Source organism: Brienomyrus brachyistius, chromosome 3, assembly GCF_023856365.1.
Source record: "Brienomyrus brachyistius isolate T26 chromosome 3, BBRACH_0.4, whole genome shotgun sequence".
NCBI lineage: Eukaryota > Metazoa > Chordata > Actinopteri > Osteoglossiformes > Mormyridae > Brienomyrus > Brienomyrus brachyistius.
Genome location: NC_064535.1, coordinates 3,862,094 through 3,882,073, shown reverse-complemented (window position 1 = coordinate 3,882,073; position 19,980 = coordinate 3,862,094). Strand labels below are relative to the sequence as shown.

At 46.9% G+C, this 19,980-nt stretch overlaps 1 protein-coding gene across 5 annotated transcripts in view; it reads left to right on the top strand.

Annotated features, from left to right (window-relative positions):
- Positions 1-19,863, top strand: part of tmem63ba (transmembrane protein 63Ba) — a 23,475-nt gene extending 3,612 nt beyond the window's left edge. For 3 of the 5 annotated variants that reach the window (XM_049006847.1, XM_049006846.1, XM_049006848.1), the window contains 24 exons: positions 1,921-2,141; positions 3,531-3,610; positions 4,645-4,677; positions 4,996-5,061; positions 6,005-6,089; positions 7,197-7,234; positions 7,729-7,871; positions 8,565-8,616; positions 8,728-8,836; positions 9,548-9,618; positions 11,741-11,821; positions 12,208-12,331; positions 12,821-12,954; positions 13,627-13,764; positions 13,904-14,057; positions 14,242-14,348; positions 14,487-14,573; positions 14,752-14,817; positions 15,053-15,215; positions 16,050-16,155; positions 16,504-16,671; positions 17,496-17,611; positions 17,751-17,825; positions 18,086-19,863. In XM_049006847.1, the coding sequence (XP_048862804.1) occupies positions 1,944-2,141; positions 3,531-3,610; positions 4,645-4,677; positions 4,996-5,061; positions 6,005-6,089; positions 7,197-7,234; positions 7,729-7,871; positions 8,565-8,616; positions 8,728-8,836; positions 9,548-9,618; positions 11,741-11,821; positions 12,208-12,331; positions 12,821-12,954; positions 13,627-13,764; positions 13,904-14,057; positions 14,242-14,348; positions 14,487-14,573; positions 14,752-14,817; positions 15,053-15,215; positions 16,050-16,155; positions 16,504-16,671; positions 17,496-17,611; positions 17,751-17,825; positions 18,086-18,265 (2,574 nt within the window). In that variant the 5' untranslated portion in view covers positions 1,921-1,943 and the 3' untranslated portion in view covers positions 18,266-19,863. The remainder of the gene's footprint in view (positions 1-1,920; positions 2,142-3,530; positions 3,611-4,644; positions 4,678-4,995; positions 5,062-6,004; positions 6,090-7,196; positions 7,235-7,728; positions 7,872-8,564; positions 8,617-8,727; positions 8,837-9,547; positions 9,619-11,740; positions 11,822-12,207; positions 12,332-12,820; positions 12,955-13,626; positions 13,765-13,903; positions 14,058-14,241; positions 14,349-14,486; positions 14,574-14,751; positions 14,818-15,052; positions 15,216-16,049; positions 16,156-16,503; positions 16,672-17,495; positions 17,612-17,750; positions 17,826-18,085) is intronic. The other 2 variants (XM_049006849.1, XM_049006850.1) reach the window with 2 other exon arrangements.
- Positions 19,864-19,980: the final 117 nt, after the last annotated feature.

The window sequence follows — 19,980 nt, the reverse complement described above, 5'->3', positions numbered from 1 at the left end:
GAGAAGGGAGTCGTGGATAAAGAGGACGGAGCTGTTTTCTATCCGGGATCGTCCTGGAATGAACCTCCCCACCCCCACCCCAGGCTGGGCTCCACCCACGCTTTTGACAGAGCAGCCCCAGCTGTCTTGTGACTGCGCCTGCGTGTGTCAGCGCGACGCTGTGTGGGCAAGTCTGTCCCTGTTCAGGATTACGTGGCCTGCAGCTGTGTCGGTGAGTTTCTGTGTGAGGAGTCAAGCCGCATCACCGACCGGGTGTTTACCAGGGACGGCAAATTACGAGGCGCTACGGGACGCACCTGAGCTGAACAAACTGTTTGTCTAAAGCGTGTGCAGTTTGGTTGGCATTGAAGTAATTAAACTTGCAGGTTCGTCTCAGTCCATGTCTCCTTCTGGACAATTCTGGTAGCGTTTGGATTTTAACATCATCTTTGGCGTTAACCCCCGAACTGGTTTGATCATACTTTCAGGAAAATAAGTAATTAAATCTCACTTTACGTGGTTACATGTATTAAAAATAATGTCACCGAATGATACCTTTGGTCCCTGCCCTGTCCCTACTTTTGGTAGATGAGACTCTAGTTCCCTCTCTGTCACTCCCAGACTTGTTCACCAGTTTTCCCTCTCTCCCATTAAGTTAGTTCGGACTGTTTTAAACACCACTGTCAAAGTCTAATTACCCCTCTTGCTAGTCACTTACACTCATCGGCACTGCTAGTGGTTAGACATGAGAACGTTGGTTACCCGCGATGTCTGCAAGCCTTCATTTACAGTTTGTGACAGTCTCACTGTACAGTGAGATGAACAGTTTCCTCCCAGTGGGCTTCGTATTTCCTGTTGCATCCGATCCTCTGGTCTGCCATTGACTCGTAGCGCCGGGCCGATGGATTCCCCGTGTCGGTACTGGTTGGTCAATTTTGTGCTACAGACTTAGTCAACTCTCCTTTGAACTTTGGTTCGGAACAGGAAAGAGACCACTCATGTTTGCAGCTGGTTTTTGTCGGATGTTCTGCCTTGACTTGGGCCCATCTTCAGTAACACCCCCATGGTGTATGGAACTCCTCCATGTATGAGATTCCGACCCCTTTGGTGCTTCTAGACCAGCGAAGTCCATTTCTGGGCTTTCTTCCATGTTTCCATCATTTAAGGAAGCCAAACTGACTGTATGTACGTCTTCTCCTAGGAGGATGAGTGGTGACGAGATCTGGCTAGTCATCCAGGCCTTGGACAGTTTGATGAGCCATATGGGTTAATGATGTTAAGATTAGGATCAAGGGCTCTAGCTGTGGGGATGTTTTCTCCCCAGGAAATTAAATCTCAGCTTGAGGTTGTTCTGCAGATTTGAAGGGCTGAGAGTCCAGTGGCTTCTTATTTTGTCGGCTGACCTTTTCTAAAGTGCTGCCACATTAAAGCCGTTTTTAAGCTGGTAATAAATCAGGGAGAATTTGCCGTCGAAATTTCATCTGTGGTCTTAGTGTGCGGAAGTGTCTTTCGTAATGAGACCAAAGGCAAGCTCCCAGGAAGCTCCCCGGGAAGTTGAAGCTGGGAGGTGCTGGTACCCAGTGCGCCTACACGTGCGTGAGGGCTGTTTACAGAGCAGAACAGGCATGTACCTTTGGACATGGAGCCTTCTAAAGATGCCCTAGTTGGGGCTTTCTAAGGGGCGGAGAGCAGTGTGCTCTGTAACCCAGTTATTGCAAAATGGTTAATGGTTATGGGCAGTGTTCTCCTGGAGAGGATGTTTTTGATGTCAGGCGCCTTATAATTATTTAGTTTTGTTCCCTATTTAGTACCAATTTTCAGTCGGGTGGCATGTAAACCAGGCATCCCCCTTCCTACCCTGAATAGATTAAAATCGCTGGAGCTGGATTGTGTCTCGTCCCTCTGTGTGCTCTAAGCCATTCCCCCTCCTCTTTCATGCAGGTGTGAAGTATGCAGCAGTGAGAATGTTGGGCGTGGCAATTCTGGTGGTGGGCGTGGCTGGGGGCGTGGTCACGTCGGAGGAGCCCTGCACCGGACCAGGCTGTTCCAACAATGGCTCCATGGACTACTGCTTTGGCGCGCGCATTCGCAGCACGGTGCTCCAGGGCCTTCCCTTCGGGGGCGTGCCCACAGTGCTCGCCCTCGACTTCATGTGCTTCCTGGTGAGTCAGCTGACCTGGGGGGGGGAGGACGTTCTCAGTCACCTCTTTCCTTGTATAATCTGCAGGGGGGCAGGCCTGAATGTATGGCCAGCAGGTGGCGTGGTGGTTAATAGGACTGCAGGTTTCCCTTCCTTTTGTACTTTTTTTCAGCATTTTGCTCTCAACCGTAATGCCTTTCAATAAAATATCCAGCTGTAAATATGGTTAAAATTGTCCCATGCATTAAATGGGGGAGGGGGGCTTTGGTAACCAATAAAATGGTGGCTTGGCCAGACAGCCCACATATCTCCGACTCTTAGGGTGTGGTGCTCAGCCATGTGTCCATGTCATTTAAGTAAGATCGACGGCAGTCGCAAATAAGAAAACAGCCACATGTCTGTTTAAAAAAACACCACCTAAACACACAGCTACTTAGACACGCATGTGGTGACTACATGGTCACGTGCAGACGTCTGCATCCTGCCCGTGTTATTTCAGCATTTACCTGTTAGTCTCGTGACTGTGTGCTTGTGAAGGCCGTGCCAACCTGGGAGAGGATTGTTTCGTCGCCAAGGTGATGAACTCGTGTCTTTGTGCACTTTGCCAGGATTTTTTTTTTTTTTCGTTTAAACACACATACACACTTTTGTAGGCTGATAAATGTATTTCTGCCCAAGAAACCTTTAAGTTTGGGTATTTTGTTTTGTGCCGATAGTTTTTCTGCTAGTCATCGTTCTGGAGTCCTGTCAGCTTGGCTGCTGTGAAGCGCGTGCCGATTTAAAATCTAGGCTCAAACCTGTTTAACTTGTAGGGTTTCTTACCTTAGGCTCAAAATTAGAAGGCTGGGGCATTTTTTTTAAGTCTGATTTAAGCCCTGAGTTTCACTTCTGCGCAGTGCTGGTTTCTCATGGTCTGTTTGGAGAAGATCTGCACGTTCTTATGAAAAAACAAGCATCTCTCCATTCTCCCACGAGCCGGGTCCTCCCTTGTAGATGAGAGGTGAAAGTTTGGAGCTTGTGGGATTGGTGGAGGGAGGGTGTTAAAGTCTGACCTTTAACCCAGGCGGTGAGGTTTCCTGTCCAATCAGGAAACGCCTGTGGGTAATGTCTGGGGTCTTATCCCCAATGTGTGTTCAGGGAGCACCACCATCCTTGAAAATGTCTTTTGACAGTGACTGTTGATGTCCTCGCACACTCCTGTGCTTCAGTTTAGTTTGTTAGTTAGTCTAGAACAGTGAAAGTCAGTCATGTCATTAAACTGTCGATTTTCAGGCTTGATTCTGCTCCGCTAGCTGTGACTAACAAGGATTTACTTTTCTCGGAGTGGCAGAGATTCACTGCAGGATGGGTGGCGTCTTCCCCGCTGACACTTTTTGGTTGGTGACCCCCCTCCCTCCCCCCTCCCCTCCAGGGCTTGCTATTCGTGTTCTCCATCCTGAGGAAGGTGGCTTGGGACTACGGCCGACTTGCGCTGGTCACCGACGCCGACAGGTAGGACTGCTGAAAACAAATAAGAGAGAGACTGCAGAAGTGGGTGGCACTGCGAGAGGGTGCGCGCCAAGCGGCTACATGCTAGGCAGCTGTCTCGGCGATCCGAGTGGGCAGCCCATTGAACCCACTTACCAGAGTGTTCTGTTAAATAAAATAAAAGTTCTAATCATATTTTTAAATGATTTCATCATAACTCCCCCCCCCCCAAAGGTTCCTCTGGGGGGGCAGAGAGGAGCCACATACATTTCCTGCCGTACACTAGCTGAGATCCTTGCCAATCATGCTCTCCCCCCCCCCCCCCCCGTCCCAGAGCCTCTATGGTTCCGGCCAGCAATATAAATGTAGCCTTTTTACGAGCTGCACTTTAAGGCTTCCAGGAAGCCGGGGAGATGGCTGCACTCTCACTGACGTACCAAGGCCTCCAAATACTGTCAGGACTTTTATAGGCACGTTGACAGTATAGAACAGACTGCTGACCCCTGGTGGTGACAGTGGCTCGATGGCTCCAAATCGCAGTCGGTCCAAATGCCCTCATTTGTTAGCCCTGGCTAACAGTCCCCTGCCGTAACGCCACTGTTAGCATCCTTTAGCTTCAACATGCTCGGCCCCCTTTCGCCTCATTGGATGACTGACAGATGGCACATTATGTGCTGGCAGCCTGAGGACCAATAGAAACGCAGAATGTGAAGCGTTGGTCCCACAGCAACTCCAGGGATCTGTCAATCAAACGGGAACTTTGACTGCCTTGAAATTAACAGCGTCTTGATTCCTGCATTGGGGCCAATGATCGGTCTCCCCTCCCAACCTACGAACAAACTGACCTTTGTTCTCTAAGGCGCACTCTTGGAGGGGGGGGGGGTATCAGCGAGTTCACAGATGTGCCCATGGCAGTAGCCATTCGGAGCCGATCGGAGTCTCCTGTATGGCTTTGTTATGCTGATGCTGTTACCAAGGAGGTCCGACACTCTGTCTGAAATGTGTCTTTAGTCCTGATATGAAACTAATTTCCCCTCTTATTCTGTTTTCCTCTGAAGGCTGCGGAACAATGGCCTGGAAGAACGGGAATAGTATGTTTTTCCTTTTGTTTTTTTTTGTCTTTATATGCAAACATCTCTGCTGTCTTTCCTGCAGCTCTGCTCCTTGTCCTTTTGGGTGCCTTTAACCCTTTCTTCTCCTCCAGACTATCTGTGTGGACTGTCGGAGAGCATCTCTCTCACTCTTTCTCCTTTTCTCTCGCTCACATGCTCTTCCTTCTTCAGCTTCCTCTTGCCACTGATCACAGTGCTCAGAGAGCAAGGACTTTAAGCCTTCTGTATGTGAACTTTCTGTCCTGCAGCTTTTCCCGCAGTGTCGGTTTTTAATTAATTCGTTAATTCTCTTGGAAGCATGTGTTCTCATGACTCTGCGGGCCAGCCAAATGACTCCCAGGGCCTGGATGCCCCTGTGGACAGGTAAAGGACATCTAGTTGACCGCATTATCCCCTTGGTTGTGTGAACATGGACCACCTACCCTGAGCTCTCCCACGGCCTTCTCACGGTTTGGAGCTCTGTTGCTATCCCACAATGCTTCTCTGCTTCTTACAGAGATTGTCTTTAACCCCAGGGAGCTCTGGGTAGCGTTGTCCATTGATTGTGGCATTTCTTCCCTTTTAATATACAATCCAGTGACTACATTTGTCATATTCAGTGTTGCAAAGCATTCTTGGATTGGCCCTTATATGTACAAGTGGGCAGCCTGCCGTCAGTATATTATGTAATGTAGGTAGATTTTGTTAGATCAGTTCTGTTACTCTTGTCAAGAGGACTATATAGGTAGGTGTTAGTTGCAGAGTAACATCTGCCAGACAGCTGTGATTGGTGTTCATCCAAACTGCACACTGGCTATGGTTCTGGTGATGGGTGGTGGGCCTGTGGTGTCTGATTCGGTCTTCAGGGGCATGTCTAAGGACTAACGGACTCTTCTAAAACCTGTCTGTGGGCGACGGGGGGGCAGACACCTTTCCTGCCCCCTGCTTGTCGGGTCTAACTGCATCGCGAGATGTTGGCCGTCGCCTCATTCGTACGTCGATCTACTGTAGGGTTTGTTTCTGAGCTGCCCAAAATGGACCTGTGTGGGTTACAGCGTGCTGCCTTAGAAGAATGTTTGTGGGTTTATTAATGGTTAGTAGGCATGTGCTGAAGATGCCAGTTCCAGATTTACTAAAGCTCTGGGTCTCTCTCAGACCTCTGTTCCTGCCCAGAATCGAAGTTTCTCAGACGATTTAAGTGCCGTCTAGTCAGACTTCAGTTCTGCAACAGGAACGTGGTACCATGCACATCCCACACAGTGCCCATCCGGGAGCTCCGTCACCTCAGAAATGGCCTCCTTGATCTTCTCCCTCTCTCCACCCTCAGTGTGGCCTCCGCCCTTCAGACACCCGACCGCTATGAGCGATTGACATCAGTCTCGAGCTCCGTCGACTACGACCTGAGAGATAATGTAAGTTTAACCTTCTTAGTGCCTCTGCTTCCCTGCCAGGCATGTTTGTTATTATAATGCTGCTCTCATGTAGTTTTATTAGACCAGCTATGCGGAATGACAAGCCTTATTTCCCTTTGCTCCCAATACCGTTGCATGATGCATGCATTTGATTGCAAATTGCAATATCGTTGCTGTGGAAATTGTCATGCCTGTGTGCTGTGTTTGTGGTCTGTGTTTAATGTGCTGTTAGGTAGCCCTTCTGGGACAGCAGGTGTATATTTTGATTGTAGAGGGAAAGGCAGGCCTCCTTATATTATACAAACATTCAAAGGATCAATGGTTATTTCACACACCGTGGAGTCTCCAGACAATAGCTGGCCCCTCGCCCCAGTTATGACGCCCCAGTCTCACCAGCTGCCTCATAGACCTCCCCCATGACATGGAACCCCTCCCACAAGATCGAGATTAATCTCTGGGTAGCCAGCAGGCACTGAGCAATATAGTAAAATTAATTGAACTCCCCCAGTCAGCATAATCTACCTAGGGGGTCATTTCAGTAGAGTTGCTGGTAGCCAGTGGCTCTGATGTGTGTTAGAACTGGGGGGATGTACAGGTCCTCTGTGGTGGTGCTAAGCAGTGAGGATCCTTGTCATCCTCGGAAGGTAAAGACGACCATTTCACCGTGAATGAGCGAACACTTCGGGGAGCTCCCCGCTTTCCTTATCAAGCTCACGGGCTGGAATGTGAGAAATGGCTTCTCTTGCTGCCTCTGAGCGCTCAAGCAGCAAATGACTGGATGACATTTTTAAAGTCACAGGATTCAGGAATGTAGTACACGGCGGGCTTTATATTTAGGGGGCGTACTGTGACAGAAAGTCAGATGACCCAGCTTAGCAAGCTGACATGTTCATCTCCTAGGGCTGGGAGGGGGTGAATTCCTTAATTTGGAGTAATTTACTCTGATTCCTGATTCAGCCAGACTGTGATCTTCAGTTTGACAATTTTCTTTTCAGATGTTATCTGGTTGCACATGGTGACATAAACCTAAAAGGAAGTTGTTGAGTTGTGCTTCTTAGCCAGCCTGTGGTCTTGTTAGTATTTAACACTCTCTCTTTCCTGCCACAGGGTTTCTGTGCCTGGCTGACGGCCATATTCCGGATAAAGTGAGTAGCCTGGCCGTGGTGCGAATGCTAGACAGAGACTAGACTGAAACCTGTTGCCTTGATGGAGCATATTGGCCAGTCTGAGTCTGTATTAAAGGTTTCACCCAAAGTGCCCTTAAAATGAAGAAGAGTGCAAGTGTCACTTCTAAACCAAAATGCATATGGTGTACTTAACATTTTCATGCCTGGTGAGGTAGGCTTCTCACAGCTGGTTGTGTTGCTCATGACCCATAACGGTCAAAGATCTGCTTAAGGGTACGTACTTTGCCCCAAGTTCAATGCCCAGTAAACTACTGGGCATTAATGAATGGATGGAATTGACAGAACTGTTTAAAATTCAAACTGCATGACAGTATCCACTGATGATTTTTATCAGTAGAATACTTCTTGACTCTCTATGACTAATGTGCATGCAGGCATGCAGGATCTCCCATTATGAATAATTCCCGTCTTCCTGCCCCGCCCCCCGTCTTCCTGCCCCGCCCCATTCTCAGGGATGAGGAGATCAGAGACAAATGCGGCGAGGACGCGGTCCACTACCTGTCCTTCCAGCGCCATATCATCGGGCTGCTGGTGGTGGTGGGCGTGCTGTCTGTGGGGATCGTACTGCCCGTCAACTTCTCAGGAGACTTGCTGGGTGAGTTGGTGGCTTGTGGTTGTCTGGCTGTTGGAACTCTTGACTTCCAAGAAATTGACCAGTAAAGTACTTAAAGCAGGACTTGTTTAGTTTTTGTGTAATTATTATTTTTATTATTATCATTATTATTATTGTTCTCCCCGTGTCGTCGTGGGGTTTCCTCCGGGTACTCCGGTTTCCCCCCACGGTCCAAAAAAAACATGCTGAGGCTAATTGGAGTTGCTGAATTGCCCGTAGGTGTGCATGTGTGAGTGAATGGTGTGTGAGTGTGCCCTGCGATGGGCTGGCCCCCCATCCTGGGTTGTTCCCTGCCTCGTGCCCATTGATTCCGGGATAGGCTCCGGACCCCCCGCGACCCAATAGGATAAGCGGTTTGGAAAATGGATGGATGGATTATTATTATTATTATAATATATTATTCTGGCTTCGGTAACTAAACCTCATGGGTTTTCGCACTGTGTTTTTGTTGTGGATGTAAAAGTCCTCAATGAGAGAGACATTCCTGAAGAGACGGGGGAATATTGGTGCATGTTTAATTTCTGAATGGATCATTCAGCCACTACCCAGTACCCTGCCTGCTTTATTTACCATTCCTATTATAGTACGGAACTTGAAAGCCCTGAGGCAGGAATGATTGAAATTTGCCTGTTACCGTCTAACGCTTTCATTTATTTTTCCCTCCCCATCAAACAGAGAACAACGCATACAGCTTTGGGAGGACGACCATAGCCAACCTCAAATCAGGGTGAGGGCAGCGCTGGGTCATACTTGAAAGGGCGCCCGCAGGTTTAGCAGACTCGTGTGGAACTTGCCGGAGCGCCACGAGTCGGGCTGATTTCCCTGTCATCCTGTGCAGGGACAATCTGTTGTGGCTCCACACGACCTTCGCCTTCCTGTACCTGCTGCTGACGGTCTACAGCATGAGGCGTCACACCTCCAAGATGCACTACAAAGAGGACGACCTGGTGAGCCGAGACTCACACTCGCCAGCAAGAATCGTGTCGTGCGTTTGAAGCCCTTATTTAGACTGCGGGCCATTACTGGTCTACCAAGCTAATGTTATTGGCCCAGATAATTAAAATAATTAAAAATGCTGTTAAATATAAATATGACCGTGTTTTTACCCAGTTTTTAACATAAATAAATATGTACGTTAAGTTAAACACAATTACACTAATTCCATTTATTTCTCCTGGTCTTCTTTAAAAAAAAAAATGGTATATTTTCAGTAAAATTTTGAAAAGCGTATTGTTACAGTTTTTATGTGACATGAAGAAAATCATTTAATATGGCCCCTGTTGTCATGGTGAGCCAGGTATGACCTCATCCAAGGTGGACCGTCCAGGGCGCACCCATCTGGGAGACACTCCCCTGATCTTTACCTAATTAACGGATGGATGATGGTCTTAACTGCTTTGTTGCTTGATGTGGCACCGTAGTGGGAATCGGGCTGGTCATCTACCCCTCTGCCTGCTTAAAGACCTGGCAATGTTTGTGGAGTCTGATCTCTGACACAGGAAAAGGTTTTTTATGGTGATAAATTAATGTCAAGAGTGTGGGCCGAAGTTCACGGGGGCGCCCTAGGCGGCCGCCTATGTCCCCGAATAGGCACTGTGCTGTGGAGGCGGGTGGAGCTCAGCTCAGTGTCTTATTGATGTCGTCGTCTTCTTTTCTAGGTGAAGCGAACCTTGTTTATTAACGGCATCTCCAAATACGCCGAGGAGCCCGAACTTAAGCGGCACTTTGAGTGAGTCCCCGAGAACTCGCAGTGAGCGTGCGTGTCCCAGAGGCCCGGTCTGAGTGAGTAGATGAAGGGCTCATGCTTGCCCTTGGGGGTCTGAGGGCAGCGCATGGATCTCGCTTCTCAGCCGCTGCAGTGTGAGGTTGGTTCAGGCCTCGGGTTCTGTTTGTGTCGGGATTCTTCCGTTTTCCTCCGATCTTTTACTTCAGTCACCACCTGCATTTTAAGATGGCCGTGAGAGAGACTCTGTATGAACCAGTAACTTAAATATGACGGATTTTGCTGACTCTGAATCTTCAGGTTTAAGCACGTAAACCAGGACTCTTCAAATCTGGCCCTCGATTCCAAATCCTGGCCTTGTTTTCAGTTCTCCCAGGTAGTTGGTTTAATAATTACTGATTCTGATTGGCCAGAGGCTTCACACCTGGCTCACAGGTAAAGGAAGGCTGGAAAACCAGCAGGCTCAGCCCTCAAGAACCGTGATTTAAACAGCCCTGATGTAAGCACTAATGGAAGATGGCAGTAGTTGATAATGAACGGGTATTAAAATGACAGGTGTCTTCTCGATGTCTAATGGTTTTCATGTATGGCTGATACTGTTTAATGATACTAGTGAGGAACTTCCTGACAGGCTTCCCTGAACAAGACGAGCAGTATTTTCTGTGAATATTTTGTAGCGAATTCCAGTAAAGGCGACTTCCTGCTTAAGGCCCTAAAAACGGCTGTTATCTTGTTGATAGACCATTAGATTATGATGTAATTTAATTTTCATGCAGGACTGCGTACTGTGCACCAGGAAAATGACAGGAAACGACATGAGGCGTATTATGTGGAAATAATATGCATGGAATCAGGGGCACGTTGGAATGACTGATTTTTACCCGGATCTTAAGGCTGCAGAACTGCAAACTTGTCCTGTATAAAACGCAAATGAAACTCTGGAAATATCAGTATGATCCTCTCAAGCGCGCTCACTTCCATTCTCTCGCGGGGACACTTCATGCTTCTGTCTGCCGGACTATAAACGGTTTTTGAACCATTCGCTGTGGTGCAGAGCGGCGGGGTCAGTGTATGATGATGTGACTCAGAAGGTGGATCTACTTTCCCATAATTCATAGCTGTGTATAGCCTGCTGATATGTGTTAATTCCACTTGATAGAACTGTCATTTTTCGTAATCACAGGGTAACTTCCAATATCCACAGAAAATTGTTTTAAATGCAGGATAAAGGCTGACTGTTGTATTGTGACACGTTCCTATTTTAGGTTCCATTGGAAGTAAATAGACTGTATTATAATAATCATGATATTTATAGTAACTGCAAGTGTAAACCTCCTGGATTTTGGTGCTACAGAATTATGTTATAATGGTTATAATTGAGTTGGGTGCTAATTAAGATATGAAATGCGCTTTGGGAGTGAAATGAAAGTCCGCATTTCCAGCTGTGCTGCCCGTTTACAGTAAACACAAGTAATTAATGCAGGATTATCACTGCCATCGTGAGCCCCTGTAACTTTGTGATGTGCACGGCTGAATATTTGGCATCGTTCAAGTCCTGAGAGAGGCAAAGCCAATGTTTTTATTCTCCTTCTTAGGAGGGGGCTGTTTCTCTCCCCCTGGCTCTTACTATGCATCCTTAATTAGACTTGATTGAGCTGTCCAAGTCCATTTAATTTGGAATATATTTAACTGACATTGCCTCCTAAACTGAATAATTAATAGAAAATTCACTTTAATTTCTTATTGCATAAAATTTGAATTGTCTTATTCACTTAGTCCCTGATTGTCTTTTTAACTCTTGAATAACAAAATGGCGATAAGGAGCAAAGAATATTTACTACTGTTTTACGAATGAGAGGATTGTATTTTGACACGGCTATGTATCAGTGTTGTAGTTCAGTTAATGTGACAACTTGTTTATCTGGATAAAATTATATGTTCTGCTTTTATTTCAGTAATATCTAAGAGAGCTTAGATTGTCTAACAGACATTACATGTGATTAGTAAATAAGAGGTGGCTGATCATGTGACTTCCCTTATCTGTGACATCACTGAGGAAGATGGTAGGGTGGCTTAAGCGTACTTGCCGGGGTCTTTCCAGTTTGCTAACACTGTGTTTCTGGCACAGGGACGCCTACGAGAACTGCACAGTGCTGGAGGCTCGCATCTGCTACAATGTGGCCAAGCTCATGTCCCTGAGCTCGGACAGGTACCACTCACCGCCGTCTCTGCTGCCGCCATCACTGCAGTCAAAGTCTCGTCTTTACCCCTCTCCTTGATATCCTTGCCATGTATGGTTGTGCGTGGTTGATGTGTTGGATCACAGCCTAATAAGAGAGAGCAGATATGTAGGTCTCCAAGTCGTAGAGGTTCACTGTTCTCTCCCACCCAACCTGGGTTTGCTTTTTATGACCACCAATACAATTATGCTGATTGGTCCCAGGTCTGCTCAATTTCCCAGTCATCATTGGGGATTCCTTAAGACAGTTGTAGAGATATGTGAAACACTCAGGAGGATGGGTATAGGTGTGGCATGTTGGTGTGGGTGGGGCCTGTGCCCTGGGCAATGGGCTGACCAGTGGGTGTGGTCTACAGGAAGAAGGCTGAGCGAAGCAAGAAGTACTACTTGGATCTGAATAACCGATCGCTAAAACTCGCCATGATCAACCCCAGGCCATGCGGGCACCTCTGCTGCTGCGCCGTGGGGAACTGCCAGCCGGTGAGGCCCAGCTTTCATGGGGCTCATGAGCCACAACCCATTGCAGTTTTCCTCTGTGTTTTTTTTTTTCTTTCTTCATTTGTTTGTGTGTTTATTAGTTTGTGTGGTTGTTGGTTTCTGTGTTTTTGTTTTTTGCCTGTCTGTCTTCCTGCAGCATGTGCTTTGGATTTGGTGAGCAGAAAGTACTCATCATAAATGCAAGTCAAAATTGGTGACATCAAAGCCATTAGGCCCCACCCCCCCTGCTTGATTTTTGGTACTGCAGAGTCCATTTGAACTATAAAATGCAGGTTGCTGTTCCGTTATGATAACTGTTCTTCTGTGGTTTGGGTCCCCCCCCCCCCCCGGTAAAAATGGAAAACCATTGAAGAGAACGCATCCTGTTTAGCTCTGCAGTCTCATTAAGTCATTTCCATTTCTCACAAAGTTTTAGCCGTGAAAAGGGCCCTGCTCCTATTTCTACCTTATTTTCATTCTGATTGCTGTCAGGTGGAAGCTGTCAGTTATTACACACAGCTGGAGGCCAAGCTGAAGGAAGAGTACAAAAATGAGAGGGATAATGTCAACACCAAGCCACTGGGCATGGCCTTTGTCACCTTTCAGAACGAATCCATGACCGCCAGGCAAGTTGCATGTCCTACTGCTGCATTTCTGGCACCGGCCTGTTTAGTATAGCAACACTGTTTAGCAGCAGCAGTGTTCAGTGATTCCCAATCCGGTCCTTGGGGACCTGCAGACAGTGCAGGTTTTTGCTCCCTCTCAGCTCAGGGAGCACAAATGTTTGCTGTCTGAGTCCGCGAAACGGTAACTGAAACATCGTAATTCTCTCTCTTATCACAACCAAGCATTCCTGTGGAATTTTGGCCGGGATCCATCTGCAGACATCGCCTAGCCGCATCTCAGGGGATTGCTGTAATCAAATGTTTGGTTGTCATGTTAACTGACTTGTTTATGGGGAGGTATTTTCTGCAAAAAATGAAATGAAAATGCACTCTCCACGTTTAGTTTTTAAAGTCTGCGCAAAAATCCTGCCTAAAGTGCACCATTTGCATTTTTTGCAAATTGCATGTCCACTCGTTTATGAGTCAGAAAAAATTAATAAAATAAAATTTGCGGCCTGACCATGTCACAAACATGCTGGGGTAGATAAATTGTATTTGAGATTTAAAACTGCATCGCAATTTACTTTGGGGGGGGGAAATTCATACCAACTGCAGAGTGTCAAAGTGGGTTTATTAGTGTAAGTGTCTCCTGGGTGAACTCTTCCTGATCCCAATGTCTCCCCCCCCCCCCAGGGTTCTGAAAGACTTTAATGCCTGTCAGTGCCAGGGCTGCACCTGCCAGGGGGGGCCCCAGACCTCCTCCTTCAGTGAGCACCTGCATGTCCCCAACTGGACCGTGACCTACGCACCCGACCCACAGAACGTCTACTGGTAAGCCACCTGCCTCCCCAGCACTGCCTCGGACTCCAGGTCGACCTCTTATGGTTTCCTAATACTCACATTCCAAAATGATGACGTTGTGAAAATGCATCTGATTGGCTGGATCCGCCACCTCCTTCCGGAACTCCAGGGAGCACTTATCTGTGGGTGGCATCTCCTGGTGGCTGCGCTGCTTCGTCATCAACTGTGTCCTCTTCCTCCTGCTCTTCTTCCTCACCACCCCGGCCATCATCATCTCCACCATGGACAAGTTTAACGTCACCAAGCCTGTGGAGTACCTTAATGTAAGCTGAATCTCTTCCTGCTAATGGGCTCATGTGGTTTATTCATCCAGATCTTCGTATCTGAATTTCTGAATGTTTTGGATTTTTGATCGTACCTTAATGTTGCTGAGAGAGTCCCTTCTCTGAGCTCCTTAAGTAAACTAAAGCGTAACTGAGCACCCACGTGTGTCCCTGTCTTCTGCAGACTCCCATCATCACGCAGTTTTTCCCCACCCTCCTGCTGTGGTCGTTCTCTGCACTGCTCCCCACCATCGTCTACTACTCTGCCTTCTTTCAGGCCCACTGGACCAGGTAGGCTTTGTTCACAAACGCTGGGTTTCAATAGAAAACAGAGGTTTTTATCGGCCCCGAAGTCTCACTGGGACATATTTGTTCCAGAACTTCTGCTTTTTCACATTGTGGCATGTCATCTCTACATCTCCATTACAGATCGGGGGAGAACAGGACTACCATGCACAAGTGCTACACGTTCCTGATCATCATGGTCCTACTGCTGCCCTCTCTTGGTCTTACCAGGTACTGCCGACCTGCTCAGAACAGCTACGGCAACACCTGGTGCTCCGTCTCTTGGCGTCGATGCAGAACTTACCCTTCGTACTATTTTTAAAGTCAAAAATCATGCTACAACCTCATTATAGATGTAGAAATTAATTTTTCTGTTTGTGTGTCCTTTTTTTCCATCTCATAAATGCAGTCTTGACTACTTTTTCCGGTGGCTGTTTGACAAGAAGTTGGTGGAGGATGGTAAAGTCAGACTAGAGTGAGTAAAATCCCATTTAGCCTTCCTGTTTCAATCACTACCAACCTACTTGTGGCATTTTAAAGAAGATGTTGCCCCTTTAAGACATTCTTCAAGCCAATTCTACACACTTATGGGCCCAGTTCACATTAGGGTTTGAGTCCAGAATCGCAGAACATGTAGGAAAAAGATTTTTTTAAGCTGCTTCCAGCATAATACATACAGGAGCTGCCGGTTACCAGCCTGTCTTCTGCAGGTGCGTCTTCCTCCCAGACAACGGCGCCTTCTTCGTGAACTACGTCATCGCTTCGGCCTTCATCGGGAACGCCATGGATCTGCTACGCATCCCAGGCCTGCTCATGTACATGATCCGTCTGTGCCTGGCCAGCTCGGCAGCTGAGAGACGCAATGTCAAGAGGGTGAGCTGCCCGTGTCTTGCTTCGTAAAAATGTGGAGTATTCGAAATATTTTAGATCTGCAGGCGCAACATAAACACTTGATGGCCTTAACAAAGGACTTCTCAGCAAAGAAGTGTGTGTGTGTGTGTGTGTGTGTGTGTGTGTGTGTGTGTGTGTGTGTGTGTGTGTGTGTGTGTGTGTGTGTGTGTGTGTGTGTTTGTATTGGGTACAGGGGTTAAGATAAATGGTCTCTGTTCAACTGAGCCAGGTGTTATTGTTTTGTCAATATAGGAAGTCATGTGACACAGAATGGGGGGGGCGGGTACCTGTTTACAGAGGTATCACAAAATAAGGAAATGCACCAAGCAGAAATACCATGATTTACTTGGCAAACTTGTTCTGTGTCATACCAAAGAAAGGCATAATCTCCATTTTTGCAGGTTTGTTATACTGCCCTACCTCCCCACCCCCAGCTATCAACAACCATTAACAGGACAAACCTTTTTGTCAGAAAAATGAATCTGTCGCTAAACGTTAAAAGTCACTCTCATAATTTTTTTGAATTTGATGATCAGTGTTGACACACCACAGCAGACAACAACAAAAATGTGTCCTCTGCATTTAACCCATATGTGACATCGTGACGTAGCAGGGGGCAGCTAATTCAGCGCCCGGGGAGCAGTGCTTGGGGGGGGCGGTACCTTGTTCAGGGTACCTCGGTGATGCCTTGCTGGTCGGAGATTCTTTCAATGACAAGTGTGCTTCCCTAACCATTAAGCCACCTCTGTCCACAGCTAGTCGCAGGTAGCGTTTGTGCTCGAGTCCTCAGCCAACGTGCCACTTTCTGTCCTGCAGCACCAAGCTTACGAGTTCCAGTTCGGGGCAGCCTACGCCTGGATGATGTGCATCTTCACTGTGGTCATGACCTACAGCATCACCTGTCCCATCATCGTCCCCTTCGGTGAACCTTGACACCTCGAACCCATCATCCACCGTTCTGTCTGTCTTTAAACGAGCATCATTATTTATAAATACAAATGAAAGTTAATTCTTTAGCACAGTTTTCCCAACCCGTTTCTCAGGGTACCCACAGACAGTCCATGCTTTTACCTCCTAACTCCTGGTACGACTGTCTGCGGGTCCCTGGGGGCTAGGTTAAGAAACACTGCTGTACAAACCAAGGTCTCATTAATATTACTGTGAAATTTTTGCTTATATATGAACCCTAGAAGGAGTAAGATCTAAAACAGTGCATTGTGGGTAAAAAACAGCTGAGCTTCTCCTGATTACCATCCTTGCTCACTTCCAGGACTGATGTACATGCTTTTGAAGCACCTGGTGGACAGGTACAACATGTACTACGCCTATCTGCCCTCTAAGCTGGACAAGAAGATCCATTCTGGCGCAGTCAATCAGGTGGTGGCCGCGCCCATCCTCTGCCTCTTTTGGCTGCTCTTCTTCTCCACCGTGCGCACAGGTGAGCTTCTGAGGGCTGGGTGATCGTACCCGATTGGTGCATTTGTTCCCATAGTTACCTTCGGTTGGGCGTTTTTTGACTGTTGGGTTTCCGTTCGAGGTCTTAATTATAGTTAGACAAGTGCTTGTTCTCTGAGATGATACTTGGGTAATTTCTGCTTGTTATACATTTGTACAGCATCTTGGCGAGAAGTCGGCAGCTTCCCAACGCCTGGCACACTTGCATAATTTTGTAACGATGCTGCAAATTTATTGGTTTCATAACAAAACTCCATTGACAAGCACTTTCTGCATATATCTTCCAAACAGATGTTTTCTTTATATTAAGTGTATGTTTTTGACTGACTCGTTCAGTTCTGTTCTTGCCATTTTGTTATCAATTGCAAATGCAGTCACTGGCTCCCAAAGGGATATTAAACACAAAGGCTTGGTGTATTGTGTTATTGCAATGGCATCACCAATTTAATAGCCAATGAGCCTGTTTCTCAATGAACTTATCTCAGAACAGCTCTTTAAAAACTATAATTTGGGTTTCATTTTATTACTACTTTAAGTAAATTGTCTGATTCAAAGTACTAGTTGTTTCTAATGTGATTTATATTTATAAACAAATGAATTGGGTCGTGATTTTTGTCATAACTAATAAATTTGCAGCATTTTCACTGATGTAAGCGAAGCCTCCCAAGACTGGACAGTCTATCGCCTTAAGATGCTGTTGGGCTTTTGACTAGACTGGCACACTAGGCAGTAGTGAACAAAGTGTGACCTTTGAGTACCTTCTGATTCTGTGCCTCACTCAGTGGTATTATCTGTTGTCTTTGACAGGGCCCACAGCGCCCACAACTGTGGTCACCATGATCGTCTTGGTGTTCACCATCATCGTGTGCCTCTCCCATGTCTGCTTCGGACACTTCAAGTACCTCAGTGCTCACAACTACAAGGTGTGGCTTCACCTCTCACCAGGCCCCAATGCTCATGTGCATACAAATGCCTTTCTGTTGATTATCTCTGCTAACTGCAAGATCTGGGGGGGGCAGGTGAGACGAATGTAGATGTTCTGAGAGCTGTACTCTCCCTCAGATCGCCATCACCGAGGAGGTGGACGGGGTGGAAAATGGCCAGGTGGAGCCGACCTCCCCTACAAGCAAGACTGCAGTGAGTGTTGGTTACGATCTTTTCTTGGTGTTCAAGCCAATTCCTAAATATCAAGTGAGCCTTCAGACTTTCTGAAATGTGGTGGGACCTGAACATTTTGAGTGATTTCTCTTTGCATTGTGTCACAATTTCTGTCAGATAATGACTGGTAACGATTTATTTAAAGCATCCTTTTTGCTGTGGTGTGGGTAGAACGTTAAACTTTCTAAGATGCCTTCCCACTGACCCTAACAAAGCTTTCTCTTCGTTCTCTCCACCAGATGTACATCGCCCAAGTACTACAGGACCCCAACTCGGACGAGGCCGGTGCAGGCAGCGAGGAAGACGACGGCCAGGGGTCTTCGCAGGACGAAGAAATGTTAAATGCTGCAGATAGCCTCAATGATGGGGAGTTTCCGTCTGGAGAGGACAGCCTCATAGCCAATGAGGTTTGCCAGTAGCACCTGCCAGGGGTGAGGGAGGAGAGAACAAGCGAATGATTGACTCACATGGGACAGGAAGGAGGCGGGGGCCATACAGAACTGCGAATACATGAGCCCCGCATCTTACAGTGTCCAGGACCCCCTCTGCTTCAGGTTCTGCCCACCTCTGCGCAGTCCGTCTGCGTCAGCTGCCTGGCATGCTCAGTAAGGACAAGGGGCCTCCCCGACCCCTCGACCCTGTGACACTCAGCCTATGGACTGCCGAGGATGTAGGCGTGCCGTCGGCGGCGTGCAAAATGGCCGTGTGGCGGCCATGACGGACACATCTTTAAAAACAAATAGTCGAAGAATCGTACCTCCTTCGTACTTTCAGGACATTCCCCTTCACCGCCATTAGTCACCCTGAATTAAATTAATGACACTAGCCTCCCATATGCATTTTATTCACTACTATTTATTTGATTTCCTACAATATTAACGTAACCTTGGCCTCACAGCCCCTGAGAACTGAGACTTGCTGCTGTATGTTTTTGCCTCCCCCCACCCCCATTCTGGGAACGCAGGCTTAGGCGCATCATCCTGAAACTGACAAACCCTGAGTCTATTATTATTTTAAGCTTTTTTTTGTTTTTTTTTTTTGTTTTTTAAAGACTTCACTACTGCAGCCATCTCAATGCACTGTGTCATAAAAGAACGTGTCCGGAGAGAACAGGAAAAGTATGACCCCACTATTCTGTCTTTTTTTTTTTTTTTTTTTTTAACTGTCCGAGAACCGCACATGTATGTACTAGGTGGAGGAAAGATGTTCTCACTGAAGGCTGGCGTATTGCAAAACTGTCAGGAAAAGCCTGCTCAGAAGCAGTCTGATTCCACTCTGTGTAAGATGGTGCTGCCGTGTGAACGTCGGTCGGGATGAAGATCGGGATCTGCTGTGGAGCAGCCTGCATGATAGGCCTGTGATTTTTTTTTTTTTTTTTTTTTCCATCTACAAAGCAGTTAATAAAAAGGAACTGTTTCTCATGTACTTAAACCCTTATGGTTGTGTTAATGTTACCTCAGATACTCTCACGGTTCCATTTTGTCAAACTAATGCATTTTAGGGATATTATTTTAAATGGATCAAGAACTTAATGTCGTCCCACATGAACTTGGTATTGATCTTTTTTTCCCCCCTCTGGTCTAATAAATTATTTCCCCAGAACTGTGTGAACATAAGTTATACTATGCTTCAGGAATCTCTTCTAATTTCTCACCCACAACTGTTTCATGTCTCGGTTTGTTGTCAAACAAATATTTCGCTCGGTGTGAATTGCGCAAGGAGGAACTGGAAATGTCACAAAAGTTAAAGGCGTGTCTCAGGTGGTGAGGAACTTTGTGTGGGAATGTTTGTCCGGCTGCAGTTGGTCCAACTGAGCTGATCTGATTTTTGGTTGCCGTGACGCATTCTTCTAACACGCACCCTCCAGCTCTGTTCTGGTGTTTGTTTGGCTGTTTTTGTGTCCACATGTTCGTGGGAGTCATGGTTAGCTGCATTTCACCACGTTGTAACTTGTATACGATCATCAAAATTCTCCATGCAAAATTTTACTTATAAAAACTGTTGTGCATCTTTGAAACTCCTCTCCATCCTGATTTTGGTCTCATATTTCACTTTCAAATAGCTGTAGTTGCTAGATCAGGGGTCTCCAACTCTGGTCCTGAAGGGCTACCGTCCAGTAGGTTTTCTATCCTGC